A 22,018-nucleotide genomic window follows, 5' to 3' on the forward strand; every position below is an offset into this window, starting at 1 on the left:
CTCATGTATTTTAAAGCTTATCTGTGTACATGTGTCCTGTTGTTGGTTTTTGGAGGCAGCGTTTTGCACAAGAATACAAACAACCACAAGCCTGAACAACATGGTTTCACGGAAATTATGGTACATTGGCAATAAGAAAGACCAAAATAGCACAGTGTGCTGGAGCCCATAACCTGAATCCAGTGCAGTGGAGCACATGTGGTTTCGTGAGTCACCTTCAACCTGGCTTTCTTCATAGATTTCGTCGGAGGTATGCTAGACGCACACAGACAGCAAAATAGATAGTTTGTCTACCAGTGTGTTACAATTTTCAGGGCTATTTTTTATTTTTTTCAGATTCAGCCTGCTGAGTTATTGCTTGTCTGGTCATTCCACTTGAAAAAAATACTATAGTAATTTAGTAAATAGGGTTTTTGAACAATACTATAGTAAAGTCCTTTATTTTTAATGCTTTCTCACATCAATTTGTAACTTTTTGATTTAGTGGCTACTTCATATTAATTTGTACAATCTCATTCATACAACTTAGCATGATTAACTCATCGCCCAATGAGGGTTGGGTTTAGGGATGTTGTTTGGTGTCAGGCCTCCTTTTTAAAAATCGTACATTGTTATATTGTCACCTTGGAATCATAAGGTTCTTTCTGCATTCTGAATGATTGAGATATTGAGCTTCCAAGTTTTTGCATTCCATATAGTCAAACAATGTGTGTAACAGTTCTCTTTCATACATTAACATGACGGAGACCCTAAATGTACTCTAAATGTAAATTAAATTTGGTGTTATATAACAATATGTTGATGCTTGAGAAAGTACAATTTTTGCTTACTATAACATTCATTTCCTGTTTTAGGATGAATATTTTTTCTTGTTCAATTTAAGCACACAAGGCTGTGCTAAATATTTTGTCCAGTGCAGATGTCAATTTTATCTAATTAATATGTTAATATTAATTAAATTTTATGCTTTATATGAATTATATTTATTGAATTATATGCCCCATGAATAAAATTAAGTATTTTCCCTTCAAGGCTTAATATTAAATTTAAAAACTTTAAAAGAAAACAGACAATGAACAGATGAGATTAATAAACACTGAAATTTTTTTTACTGACTACACACACACAAATAAAAATATTTCACATTTAATATATACATTTTTTAATATTCGTTTCTTTTTCAACAACGTAAGATTTTAACTTTTCCTCTCAATGCCAAAAAATGCTTCTAAATCATCACATTTACACACATCTCAATTTTGTGTGGTGCGGCATTTTTGTCTATCTGGTCTTTCCCGCTGTCAATGGAGCAGTTCGGTGAAATGACAAAGAAAGCTGATCCTGATTGGTCCTCGTGCGTGCATTAAAAATGCTGATTGGCTCACAGAAAAAACCTTATAGAGCCAAGCTAAAGTTCAACTTAGCTTTTGTTTTTTTAAATAAAAAGTCGTAAAATGTAAACAACTTAAAAAAAACATCACATAATGTAAATAAGTTGTCATTTAATAAGAATGTGAATAACTCAATTTTGCCAAAAATGTCTGATAGAACCTTCTAAGGTGACGATATGACTAAACTCATATGAATCTGTGCAAATTAGCTGACAAAATGTAAAATGCCAATGTGAGGTCAGACTGTAGTTTATGCGATTTTCAAACTGTAATCTTTAAATCTTTTGTTTGTATGTTGTCTTTTTGCGATAGTCCAAAACGTGCATAAAAATAGCCGGATAGTGACATTAATATATAACTGAACTCAATCAGTTTTCATCTAATCTACCAGTACAACAGCATTCCCACACTACCCTACTTCCTGCCTGATACGCTGAATATTTTCCACAATCTGAAATATCATGGCATCCTTTTCCTGTCCATCCATGCAAAGTGGCTTTGACACACTCTCCATTGTATAAATCCCTATAGAAATGCATGACTTGACTTCAAAGACTGACTTTTATACATCTTTTTGTTGGATGGAGAGGTTTCGTTTGCGTTAAATGGGTCATATGATACTTTTAATGATTTCAAATGTACACCTTCAGCGCATAATTTTGTAAAGTCACTACAGTGTGGCTGATTTCTGTACTCCCTCAAACATCTACACTGCAGTACTGAGCTAAAATGTACCTGATATCACAAAATAACTCCCATCAAAACATGCACGAGGGGGCGGAGCCTAACATACTAACAATTTCCCCTCAAATCTGTTTACATTACCAAACACTGCCAGCATCATGTGAATGTGTGTGTGTGTTTGTGTGCGCTTCTAACAAAAATTGTGTGTGCTCGACAGCTGACACAAAAGAGAAATGAGTCGAACGCTGGTTTAATATTTCATAGACACATTCTGGAAACCCGAGACTTATTACACCTTGTAAACTGTTGTAATAGGACCCATCTAAATGTGTTTAATTCAGCCATAGATGCGTTAAGTAAAACAATATGATCGATATGCCATGACAACATAATGTTTTTTTTTATGTTAATCATAAATTATTAAACTAAGTTAACCCTTTAACAAGCATTGCAACCACCTGGTCGACCTTTGATTCATAGGCTATCATTAATATTTTAATTGATTGTTACTATTTATCAAAGTTGGGTCAATATATTATTCAATGCAAGCGTGGGCCAAAAAAATATTTGGGGTTAACCTTAAAGGGTTAATATACTTTTGAAAGTCCGCATGAAATCAAAATCCAGGTTTTTTTTTTAGATGTTATCAGTATGTTAGTCTTCAGGCAATATACAAGCTTGAGTGCACATTTTGAAGAAATAAATGTATTTGGCATCACCTCATGCTTCAGTTTCTAATCAAATCTTCTGACCAATCGAATGCTCTCTAGTATCTTACATGCCCCGCCCCCTGTTAGAACACTACAGCTGATGCTGAAATCAGTCATTTATTAACATGTCAAAGAGTGTTCAAATCGAGAGTTGGCCTGATCATTTGCAAATATAAGAAAATAATAAGCGATAGCCAAGCTGTGTAGTACTGAATACTTAAGCCATTTTGAAATGTGCGCAGCAGCTTTCTACGGCAAGCCTGAGGCGCAAAATACTCTAATTTTGATTCAGTATTACTATTAGGCCCAGTTTACATGAGAGGGATCTGGCTGCAGACTCGGCGCAGATGCAATCTGAGCTGCATCCAATGCTTTGTAATGGGCTCACCTAACCCCACCCCTAACCATCACAGTGACGTCACTAGCTCCATTGTGCCTGACATTGCATCTCTGAGCTTTGCAATCTCAGCTTGCATCATAAAGCCTGCATCCAGACACTATTGGTTTACACTGCCAGTTAAATGTGACCCAGTTCCGATTTTTTTGCTCATATTTGACAGATCGAATCTGTTCTATGATCGTGTAAACATGAGATAAAAAACGCATGCATTCGGATATTCAGAGATCGGTTTCAGGCCTCCTTCATATGTGGAAATAAATCAGATGTAATCGGATATGAGACAATGTGACATGTAAACGGGCAGATCAGATTTATTGAGGCATTCTGTTTTGTGCGTCCAGGGGCGAAGCAACCGGGAGGGACGAGGGGGATACATCCCCCGAACTTTTAGATACAGACCATTTAGAAACAGGTGATTAAGAATTTAAACCATTGGATTTCATACAGCTGTCCCCCCCCACTTTGAAAATGTCCACCACACCCCTGTGTGCGTCATTACACTTGTGACATGGTATTTCTTCGTGGTTTAATGATGTAGAAGTAAGAGTGTGTGTGGAGATGCCGACACTGTTAATAACAACAACAACAACAAAAGAGGAAACATGGAGGAGGAAAGTGGTCAGTCGCCACAATTTGCTGCCACCAGACCTGAGATCTCTCTCGTACCCACAAATTCCTCTGAATGGTGGAGGACACCATATATAAACCATAGGCGCAAGCTGCGATGACGGCCCTTTTTCTCCTCCTCAAAATCATTTTAAAGTTGGGCGATGTTCGCATATTTCGCAGCGCTAAAAGCAAGACAATTTCTTCCATCGTGGCTAGTGTGGCGCAGATGCTAAACACACCTTTAAGCATGCGAGACGTTGTAAATTGTATGGCAAGTGTAAACACATGAATCAGATGTGAGTCACAATTAAAAGAACGTGTAAACGGACTAAATATCAGATATAGGCTACAAATCAGAATTGGGCATCAAGACCTGACAGTCTAAACGGGGCCTGAGCAGTGGTGTAGTCCTTGCTATACGCACGTATACTCAGTATGCCTACTTTTTTCCACGAGCTGTTTGAGTATTACAACTTCTGAGGATCATACCCTCAGTATACTCACTCATTTTGGTGATTAAACTTCCCTAATTTATGTGCATTCGCGTCTCCTTTAACTCTCTACCAAAGGTTTTTTAACTCGCATCTTAATTTGTTGTAATTGGTGCATTTTTGTTTAATTTGCGCCATTCCCCGCCCCTGATGACCGCAGCAGCTGTGAGAACATTTCGTGAGAGTTTTTCGAAGATCACAACAAATCTGCTGAGTGATGTCTCGCTGAAACGTTCAAGTACAATGATAAAACAGCATGGGCGTCGCTTTAGCCCTCCTATACTTCCATTCAGCCCCGATAAAACATTTGCGATTACCTTATGAACTGTACACTACTAAATGATCGCCTCAGTCCCCTTTAAATTTGATATAAAAATGGTGGAAGAATTCCACTTATAGAAAATATGTACTGAAGTAAAGGTGGAAGTAGGAGAAAAAAACAATACTGCAGTAGAGTACAGATACAGCCTTTTAGTACAGTAGTGAAGTAGTTCTACTTAGTTACTATACATCTCTGAGTACGAGAGATCCGCTGACGAATCTCAGCTTTAAAATGCTCCAGCGTCCCTGTATCTGTGGTTAATGTTCACAGGAAATGGACGTTTTTTTATTTTTTTTTTATTTTAGTACTGACTGGTATCAAATTCCAATATTGTGACAACCCTAACTGTAGGTGAACAACATTTTATTCAAACAGATAATCATAGCCTTTGACAATCCCTCAATTCAAAAGGAAAACATGCAGCTAAACTCCAACGCCAGAACCACTCTGACATCTTTAAGATGGTAATGTTTTTCCAGACCCCCCCACCCCCCCAAAAAAAGAAACATGTCCTACTTGGCGTAATCTCATATTGGAGCAGCAACCCATGGGAGTCACTGGACATAATCCCGTAGTCCTGGATTATAGACACTGCTCAACAATTTTAACAATGATTTCATGAACAACAGGATTATGTCAGATGTATTCCTTATATCTCCAATCCGCAGATCTGACCCCTAGTGACCCCTGACTGGGCATCCTGGATTGGACCGACGGCTATGCCACAGAAATACATCTCCTCTTCCTCTTCTGCGCAGAGGACGGGTGGAGGCTCCTAGGTCTCCATGCTATAAATAGGATCTGCGCTCTAGTGAGCTCCAGCAGGATTTTTCTCTAGGTTTAATTCAATAAACTTCAGCAATCAGACACATCTGCGGCCCCGGTCCCTCCCCCGAGCTGTGGAATGAGCAATAAGGGGTTTACTGAAGGTTTTCTGTGACCTACGAACTCAACTCCCTTGACGAGCATTAAACAGAGCTGCTGCTGCTGCTGCTTGTTTCCATGGGGACGCAGACAAGTATCTGCACAGCATCCTCATTGAGATAAATATAGAAGGAAACACACAATGCTCTTACTGTTTGCATTTGGGGAAATGCATCTAATTGCATTACATTTTCTGATTCACTGAATCCTCTGCTTTGTAAAAACCTACTGGTTGCAGAGTGGGCATAACCCCAAGCCTAACCTACACAGTTTAATTCCAACATACAGTTGAAGTCAGAATTATTAGCCCCCCTGTATATGTTTTCCCCAACTTCTGTTTAACGGAGAGAATTTCTAAAACTAATAGTTTTAATAACTCATTTATCTGTCATGATGAAAGTACATAATATTTGACAAGATATTCTTCAAGATACTTGTATTCAGCTTAATGTGACATTTAAAGGCTTAACTAGGGTAATTAGGTAAGTTATGGTAATTAGGCAAGTCATTGTATAACGATGGTTTGTTGTGTAGACGATTGAAAAAAAAAAAGCTTAAAGGGGCTAATAATATTGACCTTAAAATGTTTTTTTAAACTGCTTTTATTCTAGCCGAAATAAAACAAATAAGACTTTCTCCAGAAGAAAAAATATTATACGAAATACTGTGAAAAATTCCTTGCTGTTAAACATCATTTAGGAACAATTAAAAAAAAGATCCTTTCAATATTTCTTTATTATTATGGTCATTAAAAGTCTACGCAACTAAACGTTTCAAGCCTGATACAGTTCTTGAAGACGTTTATTGATTTCTATTTAATTTAAAAATGGAACCACATGAGAGTGACAACACTGACAGAACTGATCATCTTTGGAGAACCATCTCTTTAAAAATATATTTCTACCAAAGTATAAATATAAACAGGAGAACTAGCAGGCTATTTTAAAGTACACGTTTCCGAAAGAGAGGTATTTTTTGAGATCCTAAATATATGCCAAAAATATGAACCACAATCACCAGAAACAGTTGATGTTTCCTTCTATAACCTCTTAAGGCTTGAGTGTCCACATATGTGGACAGCACATTTTAGCTCCTAAGTGGTCATTTAAAATACTTTGTATGTCTGTAACAAAATATAAAACATGCAGTGTCATCCTGCAACTGTTTTGCAGCATATGAAATGTCCCAAACACTATTTTTAAGTGTCCAAAATTGGGGTGGGGGGGGGGGGGGGGGTTGTTTTTACTCTCTGATAGTCAAAGCAAGTTCAAAAACAAATTCTATGTTAAATATGCATAAAAAAATTCAGGAAAAAGTGTTTTATGTAAATTTGCAACTCGAGTCTCCATATATGGACATCATTTTTCTCTAAAAGTACATCTTATCAAAAGAAGATACTTGGGTTTTTAATCTAATTAGGTTCCAATAAGCCCAAATAGCAAAGAGAAATAAAAAAATGCATTTAAAAACACCTTGGGCCTTAAGAGGATAAAACTTTTTATTCTTTTTTTTACCCATTTATTTTGTTACACTAGAGTAAAAAAGGGCAACTAATACACCGTAAAACCCCAAAAGTTAACTCAAATCATTTAAGGAAACTAATTGCAACAAACCATTTAAGTTCAAAAACTAATCCTAATGAGTACTGTGAACTTCATCCAAATGAAGCAATTTGAGCACAGTAAACCCAATAAATGAAAAGAACTCAAACCAACTGTGTACTGTAAAACCCAATAAGTTAAGGTAACTCAAACCGTTTGAGGAAACCGATTGTAACAAACCATTTGAGTTAAAAAAATCTAATCTATGTGAGTACTGTGAACTTACTCCATTTAAGTTGAATTAATGAGGTATTTATTTAACTCATTACCTTCAACACTAAGTTCAAAACTCTTTTCAAATGAGTAGAATTAACTTTCAGTAAATTTTAAGTTAACTACACTTATTTCATTTGATAAAGTTGACTGTTGGGTTTTACAGTGTACTTATGTTAATCAAAAACCACAATACATCCTCAAATAAACAAAAAAACTGCAGCTTGCTCAAAATACTTATTTAAAATGAGCTGAAACAACACGATTCTTGTAATTCCTTTAGCCAATTTCATTGTTTTACATTCAGTCCACTTAAATTTGTAAACCGTTAAGTTAACTTAAACGTTTTTTGTTCGGACAACAAGGAATTGTGTAATCCAACTACCTGGATAGGAGATTTGTAGTTCCCAGCATTAAGTAGGATTGCATTAAGAGAGGGAGATGTTGACAATACAAGTAAAATTAAGTGTTTAGACGTTGAAAGAAAGACTTGTTAGAGTTTAATCTTGACTTTAGTTTGAAGATTTACAGAGTTTTGAGATTAACACCTTCTCTCAAAAAAGTTGTTTTGCTGCTTGTTTAAGTTACTCATCTACAATGAGTTGAAGCAATACAATTCTTCAAGGTTTTTGGGGAAAACTTCATTGTTTGTACAGTGTTGCAGAAGCCCACATGGGTGTTAACAGCTTAATTAAATGCAGTTAGTTGCTTTGCTCAGCAAGCAACAACTGTCCTAAAATCAGTTCTGTGATCAGTCTCAATCAACTGTATGTGTAACTCATGAAATATGCTCAAAAATAGCTCTTTTAGTTCATTTAGGTAAAATAAAACTTCGAAATGTATGACACATAGTAAACATGCATGATATTTTCACACCTTTGAGTTTAAGTTTAAATGTATTTAAACTTTTATTTGATGAAATCATGTTGGACCAACTCAACTGCATTTAATTGTGTAAATAGTTTTTTTTAGTTGCTGCTAAACAAATTTGTTGGATGGAATTCCTGCCCTCAAATGGAGTTCATCCAATGAGTTTTGTTTTTGTGTAATAAGCTCAAGATTTGGCAAGCTTAGTAATCATTTATGAGAGTGAAAAAAAGCTTATTGAACATACGTTAAAACAATAAATGAAACATAAGAGAAGTTTTCATTGAAACGTAAGGGTATAGGAATCTTACTTAAAGCCTATTGCTTATTCATTTAGATTACAGCATCCAGCCATCATTTGCTCATGTTACTCCAAAACCATATGAATGAACGTGTGTTTCTTTGAAGATCCTTTTAATGTCCTCTAATTATTATTGCGCATTAATTAAAAGTCTATGCAACTAAACTTTAAGCCTAATAAAGTTCTTATAGATATTTATTAATTACTAATTAACTCAATTGAACCACAGGAGCATGACAACACTGACAGAATTGATCATTTTTGGAGAACTAGCCCTTCAAAAATACACTGTAAAAAATGCTGGGTTCCATACATTTCTTCATGTCATCTCAACACAAATTGATTAAGTTAACTTAATGGTTTTTACAATGTTAAGTTGACTAAACGTATAACAATTAAGTTATTCACAAAAAACCTTTGTGGTGTTTCAGCTCATTTTAAATGAGTAGTTTGAACAAGCATCAAAAATATGTTTTTTTAGTGTCGATTTTTACCAAATTATGAATATAAACAAGAGCGACGCAGTGGCGCAGTAGGTAGTGCTGTCGCCTCACAGCAAGAAGGTCGCTGGTTCGAGCCTCGGCTGGGTCAGTTGCCGTTTCTGTGTGGTTTGCATGTTCTGCGTTCACATGGGTTTCCTCCGGGTGCTCCGATTTCCCCCACAGTCCAAACACATGCGGTACAGGTGAATTGGGAAGGCTGAATTGCCCGTAGTGTATGAGTGAGAGTGAGTGTTTATGGATGTTTCCCAGAGATGGGTTGCGACTGGAAGGGCATGCGCTGCGTAAAACATGTGCTGGATAAGTTGGTGGTTCATTCAGCTGTGGCGACCCCAGATTAATAAAGGGACTAATCCGAAAAGAAAATGAATTAATTAATGAATGAATATAAACAGGAAAACTGACAGGCTGTTTGAGAGAAAGAGAGTTTATATTTTAATGTCCGGAAATACACTGAAAAAAAAAGATTCGTTGGCTTTACTAAATTATTTTAAAGGTAAGTGGTTGTGAATAATTTAAATGGGCTGAATTTAAACAAACACATTAAGTTGCACATTATTAACTGCATTTGTTTGTCTAATTCAGGCCATATAAATAGTTTGCAACCACTTACCCTTAGTAAATTCAGTTAATAATGTTTTTCAGTGTGCACCAAAAATATGAGCCACAATTACCAGAAACAGCTGAAGTTTCCTGTGTTTAAACAGAGACGTCCACCAGAAGTGAGCGTTCCCGTTTCTCTCTCCACATGTCAATCACCTCCATTTGGGACGCACAGCAATTGCAGAGTCAAACGCACAACTTTCCATTCATTATTAACATCCTAGCATTACTGGTGCTTGTTCTTTTACACAAATACCTGCTATAAAAGGAAACGGCTGAAGGAGGAAAGAAAGATTTTAAAAAAGCCCTTTCTAAAGGGTCTTCATTAATAATTGAGCACATTTACATTTACACAAATGCAGAATAAGGAAACGGTGTACACATGAGTTGGCTTCAAATGAAAAAGTCATGTTGGGGAATCCCTGTGTGTTTATGTGCTTCTGTAGCATTTTAAAGTATTTATGCTAATTAATCACATCTTTCTCAGTTAATATTCATAAAAAAATACAACATTTTTAGTTCATGTTAGCTCATTAAATAAAATGAACAGTCAGAACTTTAGCTTTTTATGTAGTATATATTGTATAAATTACAATAAAGACAGGTTAATAAGTGATTTAGAAGTATTTGCCAATGTTAGTTCATACAGCGTAGTAATGCTAATGCTAACAACTGAAACATTATTGTTCATTCAACCTTTTTTCCTTTACAGTTTACATAGTTTATCCTTCATAGAAAAAAATCTAATGGCTCTTAAGATATATTTTGTGTTACCTATTTTGTATTTTTGTTCAAGCATACATATAAGCATTAGGCTAGATTATGTTAGCTAATGTGCTAAATAAAACACTTGCTTAAGGATCTAAATGTACATATTCACCCATGACTTGTATTCAAATTTGATTTGATTCCTCCTGTGTAATAAAGGATAGAATACACTCTTGCAGTATTTGTTAACTTATTTGTTAACAGTTCACTACAGGCAAACGCAAGCATGTACATCCATCTTTCTCACATATTATTGTAGCACAGTTTGAATACAAAAAATACATGTTGGCCAATACTATGTAATAAGTAGCTGAAATAAGCACAAATGTCAGAGCATGTCAAAACACCTTAGGGGCCCTAAAATCACCTCAGACCACGGAGGGTTAACTAAAACTAGCATGTGTAGTATTATATTATAGCATTATCATTAAGTAAAATATGTGATTTAGAAGTAGCATATTTTTCATTGTTGATTAAATGTAACTAATGCTAACTCCTGTAAATCCCCTTTTCCTTTACTTTGTTTGCACCTTATAAATTGACAAAATAAACCTAAATATGTAATTTTATGTCAAGCAATTATTTTTTCCCCACTATATTTTATAATATAAGCATATTTTGAACATGTTTAAGATAATATTAATTGATATATGATATTTATTGATAATTATGTTTATTTCGTTTTTATTCATATAAAATGTCTGTGAAATGTCCTTCATATATCCACATTTATCCCACTGTAAAAAAACAACAACTTCTTGCTGAATTAATTTTTTTCAGTTTAATCAAATTAACCTTGAGTCATCTCAACTTACATAAATCAAACTGACTGAAAATATGAAGTTAAACTTTGCATAACTTAAAAAAATGTACACTCAAACTATTAATTTTGCTCCATGTTCAAGCTACATTTAAAATTAGCCAAATCAACACAATTATTGAGGCTTTTTGGCACACCTTAATTGTTTTATGTTCAATCCACTTCATATCATAAAAACGATTAAGTTGACTTAATTTGTGTCAACATAAAGGAGTTGTGTGGAACCCAGATTAACTTAATAAAAACAAACAAGTTAAAGCAACATAAAAAATAACTTTTGTCTTGACTTTGTCATTACATTTTGTTTTACAGTGTATATTAAAATTAACGACTGGGATCAAACGACGTCAGCGGGCAGTGATTAAATATTCATTCCTGGAGCAGACGCAGGACGGTCATCTCTCTGCCGGGAAGGCGCGTCATGGGCGGGTCTAACGAAAACTGCGGCTCGTACCAAAGAGAACGCACCCGGAAAGCCCGAAGAAGGTGCAATATCAACACAATTAATAAATAGATCTCAGCGAAATCAGTCAAGACAGCTCCCACTAATGCTGCTGATTGCCCAGAGCCCCATATAGGCTAGTTCCCAAATATTGGTCTCCACACCTCGGACATCTGCATTCATCAGTCCACAGAGAGCGATATTATAATGCTGACAATAATAATAGTTAATGATGATGGCAGTTAAATACAAACACCTCGCTGAATGAGTTATCTTATAAACCATGCAAAATGAAAGCAGTGCTCTCGTATATAGGCTACCATTTGACCGTCTTTAAATCGGACTATATAAACATTATATTCAGCAGCATGTTATTCATGTTCACAAAAACCAAACGTGTCCTACCTATTCCTGGAGCTGAGTAGATGAAGTACAGAGCAGATGTGGAGAGCGAGAAGAGAAATAAAAGCCCGAGGAATGACCTTCTCCGAAATCTCAGATGTGTCGGCATTATATAGACAGAGAGACGCAGGTATTCTTCTGTATTCGTGTCCCGTTAATAGAGTCCAGATATGATCCCGAAATCTAGAAGGTTCAGTTGTCCTAGTAGAGCCTCATCATCCTCTCCATCCCGTGTGTCTGTATGTATTGGTCAGGCAGAGAGCGCGCGCGCACACACCCTCCTGCGCTCTGCTAATGAATGGGAGCGCATGGGACTGCGCGTTACGCACATATCTGTGCGATGTTCAAGGGGCCGTCGGAAAGGAGGGAGTGTGTGAAAATTACTATGCATGACTTTACTTGATTACGTAACGCTGCACTTATGGTTCAGTTTACTCAGGGAGGCTATAAAACAGAGAGACAGGTAGACTACAGAGGCGCGCATCGATATCCGAGGACGATTTTAATGGCACCCGCGTCATCTTAATGGTCCTCAATGTATTTGCACTCACATAAATTATATTTTAATACAATTTAGAGCACAGCACACGTCTAACTCTGTAACCTATGATTGTATTGATGAACACTGAATAATTTATCTACACAATGCAAAATAATTTATTGGATTTACACATTTTTTTAAGGGTTGCAATCAATATGGGCTGAATTTAAACAGCCGTCACGGTGGCTCAGTGGTTAGCACTGTCGCCTCACAGCAAGAAGGTCGCTGGTTTGAGTCCCAGCTGGGTCAGATGGCATTTCTGGAGTTTGTTCTTGTGGGTTTCCTCCAGGTGCTTTGGTTTCCCCCACAGTCCAAAGACATGCGCTGTAGGTGAATTTAATAAATTAAATTGGCTGTAGTGTGACTGAGTGTGTATAGGTGTTTCCCAGTACTGGGTTGCAGCTGCAAGGGCATCCGCTGTGTAAAAATATGCTGGATAAGTTGGTGGTTCATTCCGCTGTGGTGACCCCTGATGAATAAAGGGACAAAGCCGAAGGAAAATGAATGAATGAATTTAAACAAATCAATTAAGTAAATAAAACTTAATTTGTTTGTTTAATTTCAGTCCATATAAATAGTGATAGAAATCTATCTATCCATTCATCCATCCATCCATCCATCCATCCATCTATCTATCTATCATCAGCCTTTCTTTTTATCTATCTATCCATCCATCCATCCATCCATCCATCCATCCATCCATCCATCTCTATCTATCTATCTATCTATCTATCTATCTATCTATCTATCTATCTATCTATCTATCTATCTATCTATCTATCTATCTATCTATCTATCTGCCTTTCTTTTTATCTATCTATCTATCTATCCATCCATCCATCCATCCATCCATCCATCTATCTATCTATCTGCCTTTCTTTCTATCTGTCCATCCATCTATCTATCCATCCATCTGTCCATCTACCTATCTATCTATCCGCCTATCTATCTGTCTGTCCATCCATCCATCCATCCATCCATCCATCCATCCATCCATCCATCTATCTATCTATCTATCTATCTATCTATCTATCTATCTATCTATCTATCTATCTATCTATCTATCTATCTATCTATCTATCTATCTGCCTGTCAGCCTCTTTCTTTCTTTCTTTCTTTCTTTCTTTCTTTCTTTCTTTCTTTCTTTCTATGTTGAAATGATTATCATTTATAGTTTTTTTGTTGTTGTTATTAAAACATCTCACACGAAAAGTAACGGTAATTTATATGGTTTCACTCTATTTTTTTGAACCATACTACAGTATAGCGTGAAATACTGTATTTTATAGTATAGGCCTATTTGTTTGTATCTGCTCTACTCTATATATCTACTAGAGTAGAACAGAGCTTTAAAAGAACACCAAAATTGATAGAAAACTTAAAAAGGGGAGAAAGGGGATGATAATATACTAATTTGACAGTGATAGCTGAGGCACACAGCGTGCTATAAAATATGTTGTAGACTTAATGTGTGTAACCTGGATCTTTAACACAGATTGTCTTAAATATATATTAAATGCACATCTTATGCAGACAATATGTGGGGTGTGTGAAATGAAATTAACATTAAACCTACGAATTCAGATTTGCGCATTGCAGACACGCCCACTTAATGTGAACTACTCCTCCCAGCAAGCATTGCTGTCGTGTGACGTCGGTAGCTCCGCTTTAATTACTTAATTTTAACCGATTTCCACCTATGCGGCCATAATTCATACATATCGTGGACATTGGGGTAATATAATATATTCCTAAAATTATCAACTCTCTGAAACTACGCTTTGTTTTCATTAGTGATGCTAAAATACAGCCAGGAGAAAAATGAAACTACATTTCCCATGAGTTCCGGGTAAATAATGATGACGACGAATTTGCTCTGCGAAACATGGATTGTGGCGACATGAGTTTAATATTGCGATTTTGTCTTTGGAGTATTGATTATTTAGGAGCATGATGGGTGTCAGTAATCGCTCGGTTTTCATCTGTGTGTTGTTAATAATATTAACTGCTGATTCGACGCGGTTTGCGCGGGCAGATGGTCAGATACAAAGTAAAACCGAGGGAGAAGCTGTCAATAATAATAATAACAACGCCGACAGTGATGGACAAGCTCAAAATCCTGCTGATGGACACGCAGAACAGCTGACCAGGTACTGCTATATGCTTCTCTTCAGTTTGCTTTCAGTATAAGAGCACATAGAGATGACTGACAGAGATTTTGACAGTGACGTATGATTAATAACATACGTTCCATCACTGTGGGTATATTTGTATATGGATACGCATACAAATATATAGAATATATCACAGTGATATTTCAACTGATTCTCACACTGTACTAACATATTGTTAACATCTACTAAGGTGAAGTCATCATAAAGTGATCATATTAGCAGCCAATGACTATCAAAGTACAGCGTTGTTCACAGTTAATTACATAGTGCTAATATTGATGTCAGACTCAATGCTCAAATTAGCGTGGTAAACAATATAGGGACCGTTAAATGAGCGAATGTGCTAATATAAAAGCTACTTTACCTCAATTCAACATCCATCCATCCATCCATCCATCCATCCATCTAACAGGGGTGCCCAAACTCGGTCCCAGAGGGCCAGTGTCTTGCAAAGTTTAGTTCCAACCCCAATCAGACACACCTGGGCTAGCTAATCAAGCTCTTACTAGGCTTTCTAGAAACATCGTTGCAGGTGTGTTGAGGCAAGTTGGAGCTAAAATCTCCAGGACACCGGCCCTCCAGGACTGAGTTTGGACACCCCTGATCTTATATAACTTATATAAGTTCTCAGACTTGATATAATTATGATTTATAGTTTTTTGTTAAGACATCTTATGTGAAAATAATGTAGCAATTTACAATGTTTTCACTCTAGTGTTTTTGAACCATACCATGGTAAAGTGTGTGCTATTCTGTATTAGGGCTGCACGATATTGGAAAATAAATTACATTGCAATAGGCATGGGCTGGTATACGTTTGATAACCTTGGATAAAAATAACAGTATGATAACCTTGGATAAAAATATCACGGTTTCACAGTATCCCGGTATTGTGATAACTGCTCTAAAATTTATTATTTTTGAATGTAAAAAAAAAACCAACTAATTTTCCCCCTTTAAAAACAAAATATTAAATTTTTTGAAAGATTTAAAATATTTTGGAGCAGTAAACATTTCAGGCTAAATAATGAAAATTAATCATAGACTTCTGCTGTCTTCATTAATTTCAAACACACTCATTTCATTACAATTTAAAACAACATCCTTGGATATCTTTTCTGCTGGAGATACTGTTGACCTAAAAAAAAAAAAAGTAAATAAAAAAATCTTACATATACCTTAGCAGCGGTATTACAGAAAATGTTGGTGGTTTTAAAACCTTGAATTTTCCAAACCGCAGTATACCTTGAGCACTGTTATCGTCCCATGCCTACATTGCAATGTAAAATTGTCTGCGATTCATATTGCGATATTAAGTATAACTTTACCTCATGAAATAAATGGCTTAATAAGGTAAAGATTTATCATTTTAGATTGATTAGGATGGTTTTGCATCTGCATAAACTAAACTAAACCAATCATGAGCAATGATAATTGTAGTACAGCAAAGATACAAACTAAATAAGCCATAAATTATAGATTTCTGGAAATCTAGCAGAATACAGTGCAAAATGTATAATCAAATTGTAAAATGACTCATAGTCTTCCTTGTATTTATACATAAATACAATGACAGTTTCTTAAAGTTACAAACATTATAATTTTGTGTGGCTGAATGCTCGATATTGCAGATCCTCTCATCCTTCACTATTGCTGATTGCGATATCGATGCTGAAATGGTATATTGTGCAGCCCTATTCTGTATGTTATAATATGTACAAATCTTTGTTAATGTATTATTAACTACAATGAACTGATAAACTGTAATAAATACTGTAGTATATTTAATTTTATTATTATTTTTTTAACTACAGCAGTGTATCATAGAGTAATATACCCTATATAGTAGTATTATCACGATACTGGAAATTCCAGCTTCGATGCAATACCTTGAAGAATATCAATATTCATTACCATTTTTATATTATGGGGAACATATTTTGCAGCATTAAATATATGCAAATGAAGAAAAAAGGAAAGAAAAAAAAAACATATAATGCTTATACCAGATACACCAGCAGTCCTTAAGTCAAAAATAAGATAAATTACAAATAATAATAATAATAATTAATGAACAATAATTAGTGCAATCTCATCCTATTTTCTGATTGAAACAAAAGTGTTAAAAACTTAATATGATTAATTATTTAACTACCTGCTGGTGAGAGGAGGACAGTGGCCGGGAAGTGCAAAACAACATTATAAAGTGTGAAACACTTATAAGAGATTATATCCTGCTATTAAAACAAACAACGACTGAATGTTTTGAATGAGAAGTAATGCAGTGGCGGGGTGAATTTTAGTGTGGCGCCCCGCCATGGTAGAATGAACGTAGCGGAAACCATGCGTGTCTTTGAGATGTGACTATAGCGGATGCACACATTGCGATATCGATGCTGAAATTATATATTGTGCAGCCCTATACTATAGTCTATAGATGTTGTATAACCATAGCACCTACAGAATTACCACAACAGATGAAGTATTTTACCATAGTATAGTTTTAAAACATGCTAGTATGATTACTGTAGCATTTTTTTCATATGGGATAACCTCATATTTCATTGTGCATGGATAATGTAGTTAAAAGGTATTTTTCTGACAGGTTAAATGAGACCGACAGCTCCAGCAATGACACTGCTCAAACCACCACACCGGCCCCCAAGCCTGCGACACCTGAGCCTCCTAAAAATGAGCCCATCCTGCCTGTCCAGACAGGGGTCAAGGCCCAGGAAGAGGAGCAGTCAAGTGGGATGACCATTTTCTTTAGCCTGCTTGTCATCGGTGAGTACATATTTTTTTTAAAGGAGAGAATCATCTCAGTGAGACTGCTGTTATATCATTACTTCAGAACCACGTCCAAAACAAATTGTGCTCTTAGTTTATATCAATGTTTTTATGGGTGTTTTGCGTTACCATCTATACCAGGCATGTCCAAGCTCGGTCCTGGAGGGCCGGTGTCCTGCAAAGTTTAGTTCCAACCCCAATCAGACACACCTGGGCTAGCTAATCAAGCACTTACTAGGCTTTCTAGAAACATCCGTACAGGTGTGTTGAGGCAAGTTGGAGCTAAATCTGCAGGACACCGGCCCTCCAGGACCGAGTTTGGACACCCCTGATCTATACCATATCTTAGGCCCAATCCCAATTCTATTTCCAATTCCCAATTCTACCTCTTCCCTGTGGCCCTTGAAACATTGTGTGTCGGGGAAGGGGTTAAAATGTTACCCCTAAGAAATGGGACACCACTACAACACCAGCACACAACATTTTGTAAGCTCTTACTTTATATGAGATTGACGATGGCGTCTGCTGTAATTATTCTAGTTGCGTGACTTACAGTTATTCTTTGGTATTTTTCTTTGGTATCATGTTTTCATTTAATGATAAAATGTGGCAATAACCTCGTAACTGTATTGTGTATTTACACCGTGGCCATATTCATCTATGTAAACACAAGAAAACAACATTAATGTCATACTAGACAAGAGGTAGAATTCGGATTGGGCCTTGATATGTGCTTAAACTGTGTCTATGGCCCTATGAAATAAAATAAAATAAGCAATTTTAAATGTTAGTATGTTAGTTTTAAGGATACAGCGGAGAAAATGAGTATCGAACTCATCACCATTTTCTGTGAAAACATATTTCTAAAGGTGCCGTTGTCTTGAATTTTTCCCCCGGATGTTTTCCAAAGAAATCCATACATGCAAAGAAAAACAAAACTAATTAGTTTACAAATTAAGGTATGCCTAATAAGATGAAATGACGCAGGGAAAATTTATTGAACACTTGAGGAAGGAGAGGTGTAGAAAGGCAGTGACAGCAGCTGAAATCTCTCAGTAGTTTTTCAGCAAACTGTAAAGGAATATTCACTGCTTTGTTTTATTTTTGTAATATTTTGTTTGTATTATTTGGGTTATTACCGAAATCTGGTTCAATTCTGCAGCTGCTGCTTGATGCTATCATGTCAATATGGACCAAAATCTCTGAGGAATATTTCCAATACCTTGCTAAATCTATGCCACAAAGGGTTAAGGCAGTTCTGAAGAAAAAAGGGGATCCAACCTAGTACTAGTAAGTTGAACCTAATAAAGTGGCCTGTTAGTGTATATTGTATATTTAGTATAGGTTTTACCATAAAAATAGCCAATGCTGCTGATATGGCATTAAAAGATGGATAGATAGATAGATGGATGGATGGATGGATGGATGGATGGATGGATGGATGGATGGATGGATGGATGGATAGATAGATAGATAGATGGATGGATGGATGGATGGATGGATGGATGGATGGATGGAAGGATAGATGGACAGACAGAAGGACTGACGGAGAGATAGATAGATAGATAGATAGATAGATAGATAGATAGATAGATAGATAGATAGATAGATAGATAGATAGATAGATAGATAGATAGATAGATAGATAGAAATTTACTTGAAATCATACAGACACAAGCCTTATAAACACAAGCAAATTTAACAAGTCTCACTGTATTAAACTTCGCAATGACTCCACAGTGTTTTGAACTGCGTTATTGATGCTGAAACTATATATTGTCCAGCCCTCTGTCTGACATTCAGAAATTCCAGTTCCATAGCTGGTTAATAGACTCTTATGGCTTACTAATCTGTGTCCATTTCCTTGGTTGTTATGCAGTAATACAGTCAGGTACTGATATCACTAAAACCAGGAAATGAAACAGTCCGTGGGAGGGAATTCCAAATTTGTGGTCATGATATCTTTCCTTTTCTCACCATGTCATGTCATTTGCACTTCACAAGTAAACCTGGCATGCTTTATCTTGCCTACAAAGCACTCACTGTGTTAAATTCAACTGTTTTGGCAAGTAAAAGGTAGATATACAGTTAAAGTCAGAATTATTAGCCATCCTGAATTATTAGCCCCTGTAGATTTTAGGGCACTAGTATTTGTAGGCACTAGTATTCAGCTTAAAGTGACATTTTAAAGGCTAAGTAGGTTAGTTAGGCAAGTGTAATCAGGGAAGTAATTGTATAATAATGTTTTGTTCTGTAGAGTGGTACACACCAAACCAACTAGCTGAACCAATGGCCATCCGTCTGGTTGGTGTGTCCCGGCCCTTAGACATGCCATGTGGTATCTGGTATGAGTTTAACATCTTGAGCTAAAGCACAAAATGATGGAAAATGTCAACTCCGTTACTGTCAACTCTGTTACTGATTTAAAACGTTTAGGAATAAGTATAATTACTAACAGAAGCAAATGTTTCCCATTCATATTTAGGCATTTTGGATATATTCAGGTTAATAATGGATTTAGTTTAAATTTACTTTTAGCAGTCAAAAGTCCAAAAGGACTTACAATTGAGGAGGCATTCAGCGATTCAACAAGGAGAGGCAGTAGATACAGCAAATTATGCAAAGTATTTGTTAAAAATAAACTGTCATGCTTTAAAAATGCACACAAATTTTTCGGTAGTGTTTTTGTAACAGTGTGTCTTGTGCAAATGTGCAAAACTTCTCCAGTATGATTAAAGTGGTACAGTAGATGAAAGAGCGTGTTTTCAACAGTTGATTTGTAAAGCCTACTCACCCCTGTGAGGCACACTAAGTTTGCGGTTGCTACTTGTTAAACCCTCAGTTTGGCATTCAAATTGCAATTGTTGTTAGTAGGGATGCTCATTTCGGTTAATTTTGTCATCCGATAACTGCTGCTTGTTAACCGAATATTAACTGGTCAGATTAATATAAAATTATTATTTTATAAAAAAAATAATAATAGATTTTTTGTCTGACACATTAAATTTTGCATTTTAAAATACTAGATTTTTTTTTTACATGTGAACATATTAACAACAGAACATCTTTACACACCTGCAGCGCTTTCACCAGCATGGAAAAAAGAATAAACAAATAAAAAGAATAAAATAAATAGTCCTGCCCTAGATATTTTTCACTTAAATTACAAATTTAGATTACAAAATGAAAACACTGACTGAATCCTTTTTAAGAACCGGCAAAGGCTATTTTCTTGCGTCAAGTAAAAATAGCAGGCTACTTCAAATCGATCGCTCCACGGAAAATAAATGCTAATGTTATAATTAATGCTACTGTTATTCTTATATCACAAACCTCTGTCAACATTTTTAACAGAAGTCATTAGTTTAAAGATGGGCTCTATTTTTATGATTTAGGCGCAAAGTCTAAGGGTGCAAAAGCATTAAGGGCGTGTCTGAATCCACATTTGCTATTTTAGGGACTGAAAAATACGCTCTGCGCCCAGGCGCATGGTCTAACAGGCTTGTGCTTATCCTCCTAATGAGTTCTGGGTGTGTTATGAGAATAAACCAATTAGTGTCTCATCTCCCATTCCCTTTAAAAGTCAGTTGCGTCGCGACATGGCGCATTTGCTATTTACATGGTGGACTTTGTAAGTGGAAAAATTTAACACTTCACTAGCGAGAAAACAGTTAAACCGACCATCTGCACCGTGAGGATAAAGAACAAGCCTCCTCCATTCGGCCTTCACATTCTTCTCTTTCGTGGATAAGGAATATGTTGCACGCACTCTGCTAGAGACATCCATAATTCATTTTGTTTGTTAAGCGCATAGATTTGTTTCAAAACTATTTCTAAATTCAGTTCTAATTTCCAGCAAACAAATAAATGAGCCATAATAACAAAGTGTGCTCAAACAGACTGAGGCTTCCATTTTATGTAAACTTATAAAACATGTGAACAGCAAAATTCTTATATGCTATAGTAGCCTATACTTTACAAAATCAACACATGCGCCTAGTCATTCTTTCATCACACGCGGGGCACACACATGAACTGCGAGTGAGAGAGGAAATAAAAGCACACCAGATGCTCAAGACATAATCTTTAAAATAAAGACTTCTCTTAAAAATGTTGACAGAGGTTTATAATATAAGAATAACAGCGGGGTATTAATTAAATGCATTTTTTTTGTGGAGCAATCAATTTGAGGTTTTTTTATTTTTATTTTATTCTGATATTTTATTCATTTTGTAATCTAAATTTGTCATTTAAGTGAAAAATATCTAGGGCAGGCCTATTTATTTTATTCCTTTTATGTAGTTGTTTTATGATGTTGGAAACGTTGCAGGTGCATGAAGATGTTCTGTTGTTAATATGTTTGCATGTTAAAATAAATCAGTATTTTAAATTGATGTCAGACACAAAATAGACACATGAATTATTATGTTTTTAATTAAATAATAATTTATATTAATCTGACCAGTTA

General features: G+C 35.8%; 2 protein-coding genes across 2 annotated transcripts in view; one reads left to right on the forward strand and one right to left on the reverse strand.

Annotated features, from left to right (window-relative positions):
* The window catches only part of b4galt5 (UDP-Gal:betaGlcNAc beta 1,4- galactosyltransferase, polypeptide 5), a 57,674-nt gene extending 45,349 nt beyond the window's left edge, over nucleotides 1–12,325 (reverse strand). The window contains exon 1 of the mRNA XM_056449453.1: nucleotides 12,052–12,325. Within this exon, the coding sequence (XP_056305428.1) occupies nucleotides 12,052–12,157 (106 nt within the window). The 5' untranslated portion in view covers nucleotides 12,158–12,325. The remainder of the gene's footprint in view (nucleotides 1–12,051) is intronic.
* Nucleotides 12,326–14,423: 2,098 nt separating this feature from the next.
* Nucleotides 14,424–22,018, forward strand: part of slc9a8 (solute carrier family 9 member 8) — a 70,559-nt gene continuing 62,964 nt past the window's right edge. Inside the window, exons 1-2 of the mRNA XM_056449558.1 lie at nucleotides 14,424–14,739; nucleotides 17,369–17,547. Of these exons, the coding sequence (XP_056305533.1) occupies nucleotides 14,540–14,739; nucleotides 17,369–17,547 (379 nt within the window). The 5' untranslated portion in view covers nucleotides 14,424–14,539. The remainder of the gene's footprint in view (nucleotides 14,740–17,368; nucleotides 17,548–22,018) is intronic.

Source organism: Danio aesculapii, chromosome 23 (assembly GCF_903798145.1).
Source record: "Danio aesculapii chromosome 23, fDanAes4.1, whole genome shotgun sequence".
In the NCBI taxonomy this organism is placed as follows: Eukaryota; Metazoa; Chordata; class Actinopteri; order Cypriniformes; family Danionidae; genus Danio; species Danio aesculapii.